This window comes from Phodopus roborovskii, unplaced genomic scaffold (assembly GCF_943737965.1).
Source record: "Phodopus roborovskii unplaced genomic scaffold, PHOROB, whole genome shotgun sequence".
Lineage (NCBI taxonomy): Eukaryota > Metazoa > Chordata > Mammalia > Rodentia > Cricetidae > Phodopus > Phodopus roborovskii.
The window spans coordinates 2,886,782-2,905,763 of NW_026126744.1; the positions used below are offsets into that span (position 1 = coordinate 2,886,782).

An 18,982-nucleotide genomic window follows, 5' to 3' on the forward strand; every position below is an offset into this window, starting at 1 on the left:
CTTAAGAGGGAGAAAAAAATGGCAATGCATCATTATAATCTAAAAGAAATCTACTGGATGGATATCCAGGAAAAAATTTACAGTTTGATGGCCTTCTAGGGAGAAAAACATTATGTGGTGCAGTGCTATACAGGGCGTGAATTGAAAATTACTCCTTCATTTCCTAATGAAGACATTTCCCACTGATGCATGTCTGATTGTGTTACCTTTTACCACAATCCTATCCCATGATGATATTACTGAGTTTCCTGATGCTTTGTTCTGGAAGGTCTAGATTTCTAATTCTCAGCTGCTACAGAAAGAGTATGTAGACTGTAGATACATTTGCATATTCACTTTCCAAAAATGATCCCAATACTTCTGAAGTGTCTAGCCACATCAGTTGACCCCTTTCTCCTTTTGGTGAAACAGAAACCTATTGTTATTTGCATTGTGATACTTAAAACATATTTGATAAAAGCTTTAGAATATACTTATATTTCCCCATAATTTTACTATGCTGTATATATCAAGCATGGGTGTTGTTAATTCTTCTGTATGGCCAATAGCTACACATTTGAGAAGTCATCTAGAAGAAATATATATATGTATAGACATACATACATACATACACACACACACATGACTTAATGACTTAATGGGGCAGGTTTTGCTTTTCCAGATAAATATGTTGAGTTCTGGGAAATAATAATCTATGAAATGCTTTTAACTACATATTTATCTGTTTAGAGGGAGACTACGTAACAAATGCATCTCATGTCCTACATGTGCAGGCCTTACAGAGACCTCCTGTTAATCTGACTTAAAGAGAAAAGTCCAGTGGAAACACACCAATGAAAATGGATATTAGAATGTTCTTTAGATAATGTATTTTATTTTACTTTACATTGACACCAAGTGTTTGCAAATGTCTTCACACTGTTGAAGTAGTTGCCATCCAATAACATAATATTTCACATTTAAGACACATGCATTGTCTAGTTCGTTGAAAGTTTCACAGGTTTTGATTGTATTCATCCTCTTTTCATAGTTCTTCCCCAATTCACCCCTATTGAGTTTTTAAAGGTTGTGTAAACCAGTGTCTGTGAAGAACATATATGTTAATGAGGTCAAGGCAGTATATGTAAGTGGCTCTCCAGTACATGAGGATGATGAGACATATGTGTAACAATTATGAGAAGCAGGACTCAAATATAATGGAATGAAAAAGTCTCTGTTCTAAGTGTTCCATACTAATCTTGAAAGCCACAGACTTATGCCAGCTAGAAATTGGAAACAGCCATGATTTAAAGATTAAGAAACAGAATGAGTAAGGAGAATGAAAAATGTGTTCCGAGTTTTACAGCTGTGAGTGGGATGGCCTTTGTCTGGTGGAGGACAGTGGCCCCACATCCTGACCTCCAGTGCAGAATTGCATGCCTTCCCAGGAGAGAAGTGGGGTTAGGGAGACAAGGCAAAGGGCAGTGGTGGGGCTGGGATATTTTGCAAAGCACAGTTTTATAGGTTTGGCAGAAACCACATTAGCTAAATCTGCTAACGTTACCCATGTTTTATGTCAACCATAGGAAGTTTCGCTTTAGTTGAACCCCTTTCCCTCTCCCCCTCCCCAATCCTTTTGGTTTATGCTGCATCTGAGTATCAACTCTGATTACTCTGCAGCTTTGACTTTTTAACCATCTTCAGATCCTTTCTAGTTATGATACACTGGCTGCTTCTCTGGGAACTCCTCTACCTCCACCACCACTCCCACCCCCACCCCCGCAGTCCTGGGTTGCTGCTCCTCCTCCATGTGCTCCTGAAACACCTTACCGCTTACCACAGCAGTTCTTACTTGTATGTCTCTCTGCACTAATTGGAAACACTGTGTGGCAAATGTCATTATCCACTATGCCAGGATCCATATCTAGAAACTTCATCAAATTTAAATGAGTTCTGAATTAATAGCAAGGAAAGCAATTAAACAAGGGAATCAGTTCAAAGTATTTATTAGGTATGGGCAATATGACATGGTAGATGAAGAGTTTGCTGGGGCTCTTAGATTAACAGTGTCTACAGCAAATATGTGTATTTCAGAAAAATATCTTGTTATTCTTTTTCTTTTAAATGCATTTATCATCTCTTAAGTAAAGCAGAAGGAGGAAGAAAAAATATAGTCATAATAGGAGAAAGAAACCAAAATTTTTATTTCAGAAATTTCATTTGTAGAATCAACAGCAATTGTAAATAAACTCATTTTTTTTTAAAATAGGGGACAGGAATATATCTAGTCCATGAGTGCATGCCTAGCATGGAAGCCATCCTATGTTTCTAGACACAACACCATGTAAGCCCAGCATGATGGTACCCACCCTTAATCCCTGCCCTTGGATCAGAGGCACAAAATTATCAACAAGAGTAGCTGAAGGCCTACCAGGATTATAGGAGACACTTACCCAAGACAAAGGACAGGAGAGTCAAATCCAGCAGAATTTTAAATGTTATACATTTACTACAGTAATTATTTGTATTGAGAATAAATTATTATGTTGGTAATGCAGCATTTTCTACTCAATTAATGAGAACACAAGCTACTTTATTCTAATCCTTTAGCTGTCAGAAGTTAACTCTATAAAGTAATGGCATAGTTTTATTTAATCATACAATTTGAAGACCTGGGCACAGTGCTGGGACTGGTTCAGTATAGATGATGGCCTTCTCATTGGTCAAGGATGGAAGACACTTTTAATTATATGACAAGAACCAGTATAAAGATATCTGGTGTTCTGGTCTAGCTCTAAAATACCCCTTACAAGCTTCTGTTTTGGATGGCTTACTCTTCATTTTGTGGCACTATTTTGAAAGTTTGATGCTTTTAGGAGGTGAGCCCATGTGACATAATAGGTCACCAGAGACTTACCTTTGAAAATTGTACCCATCTTTGGTTCTAGACTTCTCTGTCTGATTCCTTGTCATTGCCTTTAAATGCTTGCTACTACAAGTTCCCACCACCACAGAGTTATTCTGCCATGATGGACTAAAATCCCCATATACATACATACATACATACATACATACATACATACATACATACATGCATACATACATCCCACAAAGTTTGGGAATCTCTTGGACAACCCTGACCAACAACTCATGCAAATAGGGAAATGCTCTTGAGAGCACAACCCCAGCCAAAGAACACACCAAATAATTATCAAATATCAAATGGTCATCCTGAAAACACATGCATACAAGTAAACACACACACACACACACATTCACAACAACAATTTTAAGAAATCCATGAATTTGAAAGAGTGAAGGCAGAGGTATATAAAAAGTATTAGAGGAAAAAGGAAATTGTGTAAGTATAATTTCAAAAAAAGTGAAAAGACATCTTGGTATTTATTTCTATTAATGTCCCAAATACAAAATATTTTACACATTAGTATTATGAACAGGACTAGTACTAACCTGTGAAGGACAGATGGCCTGCCCAAATCAAACTGTTCCTATTGCTTTATTAACATTGTTCAAAAGAAATGTTATTGCTGCTATTTTACTGATGTGAAAATTAAGTCACAGTAAACCTATAGAACTGACTTAATAACATGTAGAAAAGCTGATGGCAAAGTTTGAATCCAGGTCACTTGGGTCTATGAACTGCACATTTGATTACTTGTTTCAATTCATGACTTTCCTGGCTACATTAAGACAATGGCATTATGACAGACCAACTCCAGTTGCCTCCCGTTTTGTGACACAGGAATCTATATTACACTCACCGCTCTAGAAAATTCACTTCAAAAAAAAAATCCCACTAACTCATGTACTTGTTTTCCTTTTTACTTTGTATTTATTTTCAATTATGTGTATGCGTGTATATCAATGTGTGCATATGAGTATAACTCCCTGCACAAGTCAAAAGAAGATGTCCAAGAGATTGAAGCTGGAACTATACATGTTGTGAGCCACTCAGTGCAGGTGCTGGGAACAAAATTCAAGTCTTCTAGAAAAGCCATGATGCTGTTTGCAAACCACCTCACCTGTATTTGTTTGTTGACTATGCAGTTTTTATTGAGAAAGTTGTCCAGGTGATGAAGTGTTGCTAACCCTAGATACAGTGCCTTAACAAACATTTACTGAAGGGAATTTACACAACAATTTAGCTCAGAAATAATAAGGCCAGAAACTGATGTTCTGCAGTGGAAAAGCAGAGCTAAAAGATGCTGGTTGGCCATGATTAACTCAACTGTTCAGTATCACTTTTTTGTATCTATGAAAGAAGAGGCAGAAGATGCACTGAGTAAAACAGGTAGGAATTTGTAGTGCTATTAAAAACCCTACAGAAAATCTGAACAATGGTAGTGAACAAAATTTCAGTCTGAGGTTAAGAAACTCTTATTTAGTCTCCTTTGGAGATAAACTTTCTCATTACTACCCTGAAATTCAGCTACTTAATTGGAACATTGCTAGGAGAGTTAAGGCAAACTAGACATATGGATGGAGAGGTCTAAAAGCCTTACAAATGTAAGAATACTGTTTGTATAAGTATTAATTACTGAAAAGAAAAGTGTGGATTCTTAATGCCCTGGTATATGATTACATACAGAAAAGTATGGATTAATTATTATACATGTGTTTGGAAATCTTCTGATAGTAGCTGCCTATGTAAATGTAGGCAAATTAAAAACAAAAAAGAGACTCAAGGTTTATTTTTCTGAAGGAAATTGAGTTTCAAATCAACAAAATTATAAATTCATATAAAGACATTAAGAAACATATACTGAGTATTCAGCACCTATCAGTTATAAAGTTAAACATGGAGCATCCTGGGAGTTTTTATTGGTGAAATATATAAAATAGTTACCTCTATGTCTTCTATTACATGAATAACAAAATGATTATAATAAATGGACATATACAGACATTTGAAATGATGTAGTTTTATCTCAAATATGAAAATATGTTGTTGCCTTTTCCCTTTTACTTATAGCCACAATTTATCAGAGTAATTTGTCTACAGAGCCCAACATAAGGCAGATGTAAGATTTCCTTTCCTAATTTGCATTGAATTCATGTTTTCTTAGAAGGTGATCAGCACATACTTCCAGAATGGCTGACCATGAATGTGAAAAACAATAAGCATTAGTGTCTTTGCTCACAAATCTTAACATAGATATGTTATATACGCAACACTCTTCAGTTTTGTAGTATCTGCAGGATATTATGTTATCGTGTCTAGCTATATAATACATCTCTTGGTACCACTAGAAACTGGTATCAAGATACAACACAGTATTTTTACAAAGATTATTATTGTCTTAACATAAAAATAAAGTGCATAGTCTGGGCTTTAAGGACTAATTTCTTTGACATTAGAATTAAAGATTAATAACAGTGCATAGTAGAATATCTGCTTAAATTTCCAACCACAAAAAGAAATATACACTTGCTGTCAAGTAAAATGAATATCAAACAAAAATGATGGAATATTTAAAACAATATAATTTTCTAAGTCAAGTTAGCTCCCGTTGTTTGTACATTGCTTTGTTCTACTTTATAATAACATAAATACTAGATATACACATACCTAGAAACCATGATAAAGAGACTTTTATTATAGACTATCCATGGAGACACTACTATTAAATTTGATATATTTTATAGTCTTTATTAAATAAATTACAACTCAAATGATAAAATTGTTTTCAATAAAATTCTTTGAGAGAAAATGACTTTATAAGGGGACATCATTCTGTCTCTGGCTTGATTAATTTATAATCAACAAAAGTAATGAGCATATCAGCGGTGGAGTTTGGGATGATTAATTTGGCCACAGGGAACTTACAAACTCCTGCAAGGTCACAGTTAATTTAGAAGTACAGCAATGACAGCCTTGGCTATTTAGTTTAACTGGAGCCTAGTGAAAAACAGGTTTGAGAAAAATGAAAAACGTATTTTCTTGGGATTTTGGTTAGAGAAAATTGTTCTACCATTCTTCACAGAAGCAGCAGCTATTCAGATGTTCTGAGGTGAATTTAATTTCTCAGTTGGATAGGGTAGCCGTGGTTACCATGGTGAGCTTATGATAACATGTTTGTAATGTGTGTATGTGTGTGAGAGAGAGATAGAGAGAGAGAGACAGAGAGAGAGAGAGAGAGAGATTTTAAGGGAAAACAAGAGCAGCAAGTAGTGGCATGTCTTCATTAGATTTTTGCATTTATTTGTCTGATTTGTTGTGTGTATGTATTTGTGTGAGCATGTGCAAACAGAAGTGGTGGACTGAGAACAAGTTTGCAGAGGTGTTTTCTTCTTTAACACCGTAGGTTCTGGGGATGAAACTGCTCTTCAGGCTTGGTGTCAAGCAACCTTAACTGTTGATCCACCTTGCTGAGTGTCCTCTGTATGCCTGCATTTCTGAACTGGATCACGTAAAAGATTAAGCTTGTAAAACAAACACTAAACTCTAGAGCATGAAAACTTAAACAGGATTGGCTTGGATGGTAGCTAAACAGTTAAAGTACTTACAACTCATACAGCATGTGTGAGAACCAGAGTTCAAATCCAGAGAAACCACATGAAATGCTATGCTGAGTGGAGTTAAAGCCTGGCCACCTATCATTCTGGTACTCAGATGGTGACATAACCTCCCAGATGATCCAGCCAGCTTATGCAGATCAGGGAATTCTCAGATCTATTGAGGAGCTCTGACTCTCTGGATAATGGAAGAACCCTGACATCACTATCAAGTCTCCATACACAAGCACACACGTGTGAACATGCACAAACACAACCACAAGCCTACACATACACATGAAAATTAAACAAAAACTCAAAACAGCATATGAAGCATTCCAATAACAGAGGAAGTAATTTTAATTGATTCATAAGGTTGGCTGCTTATTCCCAAGACAAATGATTGAGATAAACCAAGTTATTCTCTTATTGTATCTTATTGTAAAGATAGAAAGAAAATGTACAGATGACCATGTCTACATCAAATGTATGGATGTGTCTAGAGCATTTTCATACAAAATCATAGAATGACAAGAGATTAAATGGAAACAGCAGTGTTTATTTTATTAAACTCTGTGAGAATAGAAGGTTTTGTCTGTTTTGTTCACTAAAAACGCCCCTTTTGAATTCTGAAATCACCTGGCTTATATTTGGCAAATCTCAGGTGAGGTACTCTTTCGGTAACAGGGTTGTAACTAATGCTGAGTAGCCAAATTTCAACCTTTGACTTCTTATTTCTGTAAGTTAAATAAGTGTTTCCGGGTGCCATTTACACGTTACTGTTTCTCCAAGACATGGACAAGAGCAGGTGCCACACCACATCCCAGGTTAACAGAGCAGCTGCAGGTGTAATAGAACATAGGGCATGGCCTCACTAACTGTTGTTTGCTTTTGCCAGCACGGCTGTGGGAATTTCGTCCGAGTTATTCAGACCTTCAACCGCACTCACCTGTATGTCTGTGGAAGTGGAGCCTACAGCCCAGTGTGCACTTACCTAAACAGGGGAAGGAGGTCCGAGGTCAGTCTGGCCCTTTAAATGTCTTCATTTGGATGTTAGGGTCTGAAATTCGATGGTATTTCAGAGTTAAAAAATAGGGAATTTAATGTCAGTAAAATATTTTTGTGCTTTTACAAACATATAAATATATTTCATTTTGACTTTGACTGACAAGGCAAGCCAAGTTGCACTATTTTGGCGCATATATATAATTTAAATTTGAAACAAGCTTGTTTTGCATGTCAGTCCCAGTTCCCACACCCTCCATTGCTCCCCTGTTCCTGCCACCAACCACCATCCCATCTCCTTTCTGCTCCCCAGGGAGGGTGAGGCCTTCCATGGGGAGTCTTCAAAGTCTGGTCTGTCATATCTGTATATCTGTTTACTTGTTTCTCAGCATAATTGTAAAATAAAGGAGAACTAAATTTATAATTGTATTAAATATAAAGCACTAAACTAAAAAAACAACATTTGTTATTTTTTCGAGACAGGATTTCTCTGTGTCTTTAGAGCCTGTCCTGGGACTAGCTCAGTAGACCAGGCTGACCTTGAATTCACACAGATCCACCTGCCTCTGCCTCCCAAGTGCTGGGATTAAACCGTGTGTCACCAGCGCCCTTACTTGTTTTCATAATATGTATTCATTCGTAGGAATGCTTGAATTTCAGTATACACTATGAGTATATACTTTAAAATTCGTTTAAAGCAGGATATGAAATGTTTGGTTGAAAAATAACTTAGAAATTGACAAACCATGCTTTCATTTAATACTAGCATTACCCTGTGCTAGTACATTCTCACCTTATTCTTTTATTGCTTAAAGTGGTAGGAGTTGTTATGGAATGATGTTAGCTAAATATTAGTCATATAGTCAGCTAATACACAGTTAAACATAGGCTGGCTTGGTATGAACTGTGATATCAAAGGCTTCCCTTTTATCCCAGCTGCTATCACTAATGTTGTGCAGACAACCTAAGGAGCTTCCATTCTTTCAATCATCTGAATTATTTCACCTAATGTGTTCATTTCAGGAACTAAATTATTTGAAACTACAATTTATTTGTTATTTAACTTAAATTTAGAAAGTTCAGGTCTTTGGTCATGTCTTGATTTGTTTTATAAGATCAGAGTTATGGGGAAACACACTAATATCGCTATTAATATTCTTTACAGAGTTATTTTTCTTGAGTAACAACCAATATACTTTACTGATAATGCAGTTGGACAAAGATTCCTCTGTACTCCATTTTAATGAATTGTGTTTTAGGCATTTAATTTATATGTGCACATATATAGTTAGATGAATAAAATATCATCAAAAATGAACTAAATATCATTGAACCTCATATTTTTTTCTAATGAAGCTCAAAATGCTACTAAAATATTAATATTATTAAAGGAAAATTTAGGTTTTTTGGGGGGGAGAATGTCATTGGGTGCACTGAACTGAGCATTAGAGCCACATGCCTGTGATCAACTGATTAAATAAACTAATACTGTGGATATTTGAAATCTTCCAGGCACAGCCATGAAGTTCATAATATCACTGTGTGGGTCAATGATAACATAGAAGTTTTCAGAACATATATTTCAAGTAAAATTGTTTGCCCATTTAAAAGTTGCCTGATATTGTCTTCAAACCCTTGAGTAGAAAGTCTGTCTAAAAATAATCTCCTTTGAAAAACTAACATGAAATAATTATAAACCCCTTAAGAAACTGGAACCACACTAGTCTCACTTAAAGAGATGTGTTTCACAGGCATAAGGCATTCCCATTATTTCAGTCTTTTAATAAAATATAGAAATCTTACTAAGAAATTCAAATAGGAAGGAGTTTTATCTTTGTCTTGATAATCAATCTATGTCAAAGAATTTAAGGATGGCATTATGTTAGACATCTTCAGCATATAAAACACACTGCAAACGTGTTCAATTCTCTTTAGTCCAAAACAAAGGCTACACTAGCATGAAATGAATATGTTATGCAAATGTTTTCTTTCGAGAGAATCTTCTACTTTTATCACGAAATTTGCACTTTTAATGACTAGAGCATAGGTTCACTGCTATAGTATTTCAACTATATAAAAAGTCTTAGCATTTTCCTACATTTAAAACCAATTTAAATATGAGCCAGTTAGATTGACATAACTTTTAATGCTTAATTTTGAGACATTATCTCAGTTTCAACCACCTATCTTCACAGAAATTCATTGGTTGTCAGATACTATTTTGTGAGCATATTTCATGTGTGAGTGCCAGGCACCTCGTGAACCCTGACCACTCTTCCATTACTGTGTGAGTCTGGGTTAATGCACTACCAGATCGATAAAAAACAAACCTTCCAGTTAAATCAAAATCCAACCTCTTCTCTTCTGTATTCCATCTTATACCTGTTAACTTCTGTTCCTGGTAAAGAACAGAATAGCATCAGGAATGTATGATTCTCAGGAATAAAGAATCCATCAGGCAAAGGCACTTTGGTAGTGTTACTATAAGCTCTGGAAAGGTTATCAAATCCATCTGTGATTAGTCACATCAGCTGTTTTTATATCAACCTACCCTACAACTCCAAGATATGTAAAATGTAAGTCTTGATACGTCACTTATCATCAGATGCCTTTACCATTGATGGGTAATCATTTTCATAGATGACTCTGAACACTCACATGATTCCCATGCTTCCCAAAGCAAAATCCCCATCAAAGTACTCCATTCCAGCTGCCTTTTGTAGCTTTTCTCTTCTTTCAAAAGGAAAAAAAATATGTTTGTTGTCAATATCTGAACCAGAGCCACCCACCACCTGTTTCCTCTGGTCCATCGTTGCTCTGCATTCACTTTGATTCCAATTCCAAGAGAATTGTTTCTTTCTCTTAAAGTTGTCTCAGTTTTCTAAGTTTTCAAGTTTCAGTTCCTCTTACTCTGGTAAACAAGCTCTTCAGAAAAGTAGCTTTGCCTAACAGCTTTCATTCCCATTTTCCATGACTTTATTAAATATTTTAAACATAACTTTTATTTCACACAGTAACTCAAACTGATAAATGACCACAATGATGCTCAATTGCTGTTCTAGTCACTGTGACTCCACCCATAATCTAATGTCAGCAATTGTACACTTCCAGCATTGTTCATTCTGGTCAAGTATGCTTTGGCGAGTCAGGACTTCTGTGTTGCTATGTGAATTTTAAGTTCATTGGAATTTCGATTTTATTGAATTTGTGGATCACTTTCAGATATAAAGCCATTTAAATGTTGTTGATTCTGCTATTCCAAAGGCACAAGAGGTCTTTCCATTTTCTAGTCTTTGTCAAGTTGTCTCAGTATCCTAGACTTCATTGGAGAGATTGTTCGCCTCCAGAGTTAAGCTTATCCTCTAGGTATATTTTAAACTTCTGTGACTGGGATATTTCTCTAATTCAGTTATCTACAAGTTTGATATCTGTATGTAGAAAAAAATACTAGTGAAGACATGATGAAAATTGAGTCCTACTCACTGCTGATGAGAATGTAAACTTGCATGGCCACTTAGGGATTTCCCCATGGGTAGCTGTACTTTTTAGTCTTCTTAAAAGAAGAGCTACCTGTGATCCACCTGTTCCACTTCCCAAGGACTCTGTCTTGGTTTGTTTTTTGTTGCTGTGAAATATTACTTTACCAAAGTGACTTTTATGTACAAAGGGTTTTGTTAGAAAAGTCGCAGCAGCAGTACCTTGAATCAGCTAGTTTGAAATCAAAGAGAGTCAAATGACTGTGTTTCATCTCACATGCAGATCATAGAGTTTAAACTGTGTGTCAGGGGCAAGGTGAGCCTTGAAATGAAAACAGATTATGAGAGGGAAAAGAGACATCGATGGTAATGGGATACCTGAGTCAAGAAAGCAGGAGGGGAAGAGAGTGTCCCATGGGTTGAGGGACACGGAATCAGGTGAATTGAGTCAGAGGATGATTAACAAAGTATGTATGGAAATGCCATAATAAAATTCATTCAAAAGTAACTAATTTGAAACTATTGAATCTAATACTGTAAAGTAAAAAGGAAAATTACAAAAAAGATGACGAGAGTATCATGGTCTGGGAAAGAGTAGGGCTGAGTTCTTAGGAAATTAGTTGAAGAGTCATATTTCTGCTTGAAATAGATTATTAATATTTCACCACATGTTTCCCAGTGTTGACTATAACAAGACTGTAATTAAGATCACGTGGAGATGAGAAGGCTAAGTAATGGAGAAGTGGGCCATTAGAGAACACCTGGTACCTATTTCATCAACTCCTCTGGTGCCAACACTAGCTTACCAAGGGAAATATGTTCCTGGCTCTAGGACCACAACCAAGATTATTAAATTTTCTTGTTTTCTTTCATCTTTGTAGTTATTTTCTTTGGAAAGCAGATGTGCTAGGTGTCAGGAGGCTGAATTTGGATTCTGTTTTGAGCTCCACTAGGCTATGATTTCTTTGCTGATATACTCCACTACATCAGACTTCATCTATCAAAAACAGACTACTTTCATTTTTTTCAAGTAAACAAAACTTTTGAATGCATTTCTTCTCTATTGAATCATGGCCATTTCTCACTAAACTCTAAACTCTGATCATCACCAGATAAATTCTATTATACTGTAGTTGCTTTCACCATAAACCCTTGAGATCACAGGTCAGATGATTATTAGGTAGTACCCATACCTTTCAATATTAAAATATGATTATAATATGTTCCTCTTCCTCTCCTCCATGATACTCCTCCCATGAGCACCTCTACCACAGGCTCTCAATGTTATGGACTCCTCTTCTTTAGCCATTGTTTTTTCAAATACATATAATTATAAAAAACATAAATACAACTTGCTCAGCCCCTTCAATGTTGCTTGTGTGTATGTGGGTTCTTGGGCTTCCTACTTGGTATTAGATAAGCAATCAGGGGATCTCTTCCTAAGGAAAAACACATTCTCCCTTTCTCGGGAGCTGTTAATCAATGTTAATCTTCATTTAAGTGTGAGGCCCTGTGAAATTTATCTTATGTATATTGGGATGGCAACTCTTATTAGAAATTTTCATATATTGTTTAGGCAGTCATGTTGGAGATATTTGATGGGTAGAGTTTGTCTATCATAGCAAGGAGGCACAGTAATATAAAAAACCTCCAAGTTTTCTGGCTTATAATCTTTCTTCCTCCCTTTTAAATAATAGTTATTCAGGAGTTATATTATAGATGTATCAGCTAAGACTAGGAAGCCCATGGTCAATTGCTGTCTGTATTTTTGTGAGTAATTGTGACTTTCTGTAATGATCTTCTACTGCAAACAGTTGCTTTTTTGATGAGGGGTGAATGCTACTCTTGTATTTAGAATAGTAATTACACTAAAGTATACTAAAGTAAAATGGTTGCCATAGACTCTCCTATAAAAGTCTATGACCATACTAGCCATGTGTAGTTGTATAGGTATAATGCTAGGCATGACTTCCCTCTGGTTAAGATGGCTAACATTGAGTCCAACTAGACAGCTCTTGATTACCTCAAATACATTAAGTGCCACTATTTGACTTTTAGGGATATCTTGTCATAATAGTCATTATTATGGTTCATGGGAATTACAACTGCATAGGGCTGATAATTTATTTCCTGTCTTAGAAGTATGCACATCACTTTCTGATACTATGAAAGCAAGTTCTCAGGGAGAAGGCTTTTGTGTCAGTTAAGCGTGTTCTATCTTCTACAATAAAGACGTATCTCCAACTTCTCAGGGGCAACTAGGAGCAATATCAAGAGTCTATGTAGTTGGGGGAATCTCTTGCACCCTCCTAACCAGTGGCTAAAAAGAATGTTTCTAGTGCCAGTTACTGGGGTATTTCTTAGTCTATGACTCTTTTGGTAGCATTATCATCCCAAGAGGAATACATTTATTTAATCTCTCTTTCTCTCACTATCTTTCTCTATATAAGTATATAAATATATACACACACATATATATGTATATATATATGTATGTATATATATATATAGTTTTAATAAAAGCAGCCCATTTTCTTGAGTCAAGCACCTTATTTTATGTATCCCTTCCCAAAACTTCCTAAAGCAGAAGTATATTCAATCATTTTTGGAGCAGAGTTCTGGTCATTTTATCTCTACATTAAGAATAAAATGAAACTATATTTATTCAGGATAGTTTTCAAAAACTTTAACCTGATAATTGCAATTCTCCATCATCTGATGTAAACCATAAAAGTGTTCATTTTTGCCCTTGTGATTTAGTAATAATAGTTCCTAGTAAGTTGCTATATGAAAAATGCTAGTAGCTCTATTTATAAAATCATTCCCTTAGTACTGCTCTCTGAGCACCAGTTCAGCACAACTGAATTTGCTACCTCATAATCTCCAGTCATTCCTATTCCATCTCTCTGTACACATTTCTATTATGCATTGAGCAGAGTTTTACATAACTGACGTTTGCATTTTGTCCTCTTTAGTTTTCATCTTTTTTATTAGATATAAATTACTCAATACCCAAGCTTTCTGTAATCTTGCTTTTTTTCCCTGTAGTTTTGTTTATCATCAGGGTTTAATTAATCTTCAAGTATTCAGCAGATGACCATTTTTTTTAAAGACAAGGTTTCTCTATATTGTTTTGGAGCCTGTCCTGGAACTAGCTCTGTAGACCAGACTGGCTTCGAACTCACAAAGATCTGCCTGCCTCTTACTCCCAAGTGGAACAGATGATATTTAATATATGTTATTTTAAATATTTTACAATATATTACACAAAAATTAACTAGTAACATAGAATTTTAGTTTTTAAAGTCTCCTTTTAGAAGAATTGTAACAATTGCATACATATGCATAATGATTTTAGATTTTCAAGTAACTTTTGATGATGTTGATTTAAGGAGAACTCATTATTGGATCCATTCTTGGGGCTCTTAAATGGAATAAAAGTTAGCCCTGCTAATGTTAGAGCCTAATTACAGATGGATTCTTCTTACAGGACAACTGACTTTTACTATATATATTAGAGAGACAGGAGTGGAAAGTATTTATGAAGATGTCTTTTTTAAGAAATAATAAGCATTTAAAATAAATTAGAAATAATTATATTTAATTGTACTTATTATGCTGTATCATTATCATCTGATACCTTTTTCTGCTACAAAGGACCAAGTTTTCATGATTGACTCGAAGTGTGAATCTGGAAAAGGACGATGCTCATTCAATCCCAATGTGAACACTGTGTCTGTTATGATCAGTAAGTAGAAAGTGAAAGAGGGCGGGTGGTCTAAATAACAAAGAGCCTACACAGTTTACAAATAAGTTAATGTAATAATAAATTTTAGAGATGCTCATCAAATCATGAGTCTATACAAATATGTACTAGCTTTCATTTCCAAAGGGTTATAACACTAAAATTACCTCTCATAGTTTGTGTGGGTAACTGTGTTTTAAGGGTTTGCCATTTCTATTTGATCACTGATAATACAGATGTATGAGATACTTCTATCCATTAAGTGCTGAGAAACATTATGAATTAGGAGTCAGTATTTTGCAACACAGTTGCACCACCTAAACTACTGGAAAATCCAATGGTCACTTGCTATTTAGGGGACTTAGTGTAGGACTACAAAGAAATTGGATGTTACCTTTTAAAGAACTTCTCACATAATTCCTGAAGCTCTTGGAGTGAGTACAATTAGAAAGCACAATATTTTTTGAGTAAAGTTAAAATGTACAAGTTTATATATGCATAAAACTCCACAAATAAATTCTGAATACTTTCTTAAAATTCTTCCCAAAGTATTATTATTTAAGAATTTATTACTTATACAAAATGAAACAAGAATTTTCCTATCTGCTGTTAGAAGCACTGAGAATATGGAGCAAGAAATGAAATAAGTTTGATATGCACGCTTTTGTAAGGTATAAACTGTAATAGGTTTGTGGTATGCAATGGAGTTAATCAGCTCTAAGCCAACCTGAGTATCTTACTAGTCCCCCATGTAAGTAAATATAAGTAAGAGCTGTGCTCATCAATGATATTGAGCAGTGGGGATTTATAATCGGTGAGCTAGAACAACATGGTGAATACTTATGTGTTATATTGATTTAGTAGCCAAATCTATGCATGTATATACACAACAGCTATTTAAGCAAATGTTTAAACAGCTGTACTGTTTAATATGTCTCATTCTTATCGTTGTTATTACCCTCTAAAATGTTGCCATGGGCTTTGTGTCCTTCCTGGGAGGGATAAACTGATGACAAGATGCTTGCCATACCAACTTCTTAACTGGTAGGGATCTAGTTCAAAACGTGATGAGCTCATTTTAGAAGTACTTCATTTTGCAGCTGCCCTGTCAAACAGGAATTATTATGTATGGCCATAGGTTTAGTGAGGATAGGTACATACATACAGGTTAATAAGTAACTAAATCAGGCCACTTATGACAAATTAGACAACTTATTAATTTTTGATATAGTTTTTCTTGTCAACTTATCTTTTACAATAGGTTACTGCTGAAAAAGTTAGCTGTGTTTATGTTATTAAGAAGCTTGTAGCTCTAAAGATCAAAATGTAGAATTTGAATGATTAGTTTGCTCATCAATGACATTTTTTACAACATTAATGTAGTGTCTATGTAATCTAGTAATAAAAATAATAAAATTATTCTGTCCACCATATCAAGTAGGATCTTACAAGTTTAATATGTGATGAGTGTTATTAGGCAGTAGCTCATTTCTTATAGTTTAGAAATGAAAATATTAAGATTCAGTGTTTTCAATGACATCACCCTTAAACCATGTTTATTGCTTGCTTGCTAAAATTAGAACAAGTAGTTCTTGGAGTTGGTTTTATAACCACAGAATCATCACAATAAGAGCATATTAAAATTAGTCCTTTGAAAATTTGGTGGGCAACAGAAACTAATTCATAACTACAAACCTCTTCTAGTAATTGGAACGATGTATAGAGTTAAATCTCCTTGAACTTGAAAAAAGTTCAAAGGCATTAGAATATTTCTGAAAACTGCTTCTTTTTCTTAGATGAGGAACTCTTCTCAGGAATGTACATAGATTTCATGGGAACAGATGCTGCTATTTTTCGAAGTTTAACTAAGAGGAATGCAGTACGAACTGATCAGCACAATTCAAAATGGCTGAGTGGTAAGAAACATTTACTGCTATTTTCTTCTTCAATATTTTGACTTAAACTAACATTTAATTCTATACTGAAAATAGGGAAAGTAGTTAAAATTAAGATATCAGGCGTTCACATGAGTAGTTATAGTTCCATACCCAATGTGCTAAATATTTAGACAAATACATGGCTATCATTCTTATTCCAATTGGTTGATTTATTAATGATATAATTGCCAAAGAACTAGGTAAATCAAATATCAGAATACACACCATGCCTACATCCTCTTGTTAAATGGCATAATATATCCCAGTTAAGTATAATTTTATCTCTTGTAATTGCTTTTATATTTCTGTAATTCTAAATTGAAGAATTTTATTACATTCACGACTTAAAGTTATAACGAATTGATCATATGCAGAAACACAGTGTTTGCTTACACTAATGATCTGAAATTATTGAATAATACATATTAGTTTTTCAAACATTGACAATGTCAAATGTGTGATGATATGATGACTTTATGATAATCCTTGTTTAATTGATTCAAATTGTCAAGGTCATAAGGAATTCATACCCTGAAAGGAGGCTAATCTGATTGTACTATATGATTCCTGCCAGTTTCTGTTGTGTAGAGCGCTTGCCATTTCACCCTCAAGAAACATGCAAGCACACTCTAAATTTCCTGTTTAGTTGATGATGCGGTTTAATGTGAATCACCACAATTATCCATTTTATTTCATTGATAGTTCAGCATATGAAAGCATTGATTGTTTTTTGCTTCTTCCTATTATTCCACCAGCACATCTGGAAATAGAAATTTCTAAGTCATTTTCTTCTGGAAATAAGGAAACCACTATGTCTACACTGATTACATTTTTTTCCCATATGACATATTCTCTTAGTTTCTCTTGCCTTGCTGTACTTTAAGGGAAAACAGACTCATATTTTTGATATTGCGTCAACAATTTCTTCTTCTCCAATATCTTCTTCCTCCTCTTCCCCCATCTTCCTCTTTCTCCTCCTTCCCCTACTCCTTCTCCCTCCTTTCCCTCATCCTTCTTTCACATCTTCTTATTCAGTTTCAATTAAGCTTATATACTCCACATTTAAAATCCAACATAAATATATACCACATTTAAAATCCAACATAAAAAATAAAACAAGCATTAAATTCCATGGGAAATAACTGCTAAAATAATGTTCAATTTCTTTGAAACTCAATTGTGAACAAAGAATTTCTACATTACTATATTCCTTAAATGTTCTTCAGAGACAAAGTTTGGTCTGTCACACTAGAGCTATAATTTGTTGTGTTTGGTACTCTCCACACAATATGCTGATATACAATCACTGCTTTTTTGAAATTTGGTCTATGAATAGTGAATTATTCACTGTTTGGAAAGAAATGCATATATCATCTATTTCAAATACTTGTAGGTAGCTTTTTATCATAAGAACATAGTTTCCATATTTCTTTTACAGAACCTATGTTTGTGGATGCACATGTGATCCCAGATGGCACTGATCCCAATGATGCCAAGGTGTATTTCTTCTTCAAAGAAAAATTGACCGACAACAATAGGAGCACAAAACAGATTCATTCCATGATTGCAAGAATATGTCCTGTAAGTGCATTGGAATTTCTATTTAAAGAAGTAATTCAAGTTATGTAATTTGTTTTCCAGTATTTCAGTTGTTTTATCATTTACTATGACCAATGAATAAAATGCAGAGAGGAGACATTTTTAGCACAGCATTTATTTCACAGTTTATGTGAGACAATCACACTGCATTTCAGGAAAATATTTTGATTGTTGTTTTAAAAATAGAACTAGTTTTGGCAAGTTTTTCCATTCCATTTGCTGTGTTGATTCAAACAAATGGGAAATTGTAAATTACCAAATAAAACACATAATTATTGTAAATAAAATATATCTGAATTTCAGTAAAACGTTGTTATGGTGGAGTTGCTTGCAGTAGTGGAAAATTTATTTTTACTGATTTAATTTTAAAGAACAAAATGTCAGTATATTAGCATTACATATAAAAACACTGAATAAAATTCATGATGCACTCTTCTGTAGGCTCTTTATAGACTTTTATTGGTATATTTATGATAATCTTCTTGTCAAACATATTCATTGAAGCATCTAGTGTCTATCTTTAAATATTACAATACTCTGTTGGCTGGAACTCAGCTGTTTCTCAATAATTTAAGTCAATATAGCAAAGGTAGCAGAAAGAAAAGGGTGGTTGGACACCATGGAAGACAAAATTCACCAGTAAATAGTATGAAAGAACAAAATGCCATGCCCTGTGCATTGGCCGGGAAGATGTATGTAATAAACCATCCACTCAGAAATACTAA

The 18,982-nt window shown here is 34.6% G+C and overlaps 1 protein-coding gene across 1 annotated transcript in view; it reads left to right on the top strand.

Annotated features, from left to right (window-relative positions):
* Nucleotides 1–18,982, top strand: part of Sema3c (semaphorin 3C) — a 149,188-nt gene that overhangs the window by 75,388 nt on the left and 54,818 nt on the right. The window contains exons 4-7 of the mRNA XM_051174913.1: nt 7,394–7,513; nt 14,634–14,724; nt 16,518–16,637; nt 18,097–18,239. Coding sequence (XP_051030870.1) covers nt 7,394–7,513; nt 14,634–14,724; nt 16,518–16,637; nt 18,097–18,239 — 474 coding nt within the window. The remainder of the gene's footprint in view (nt 1–7,393; nt 7,514–14,633; nt 14,725–16,517; nt 16,638–18,096; nt 18,240–18,982) is intronic.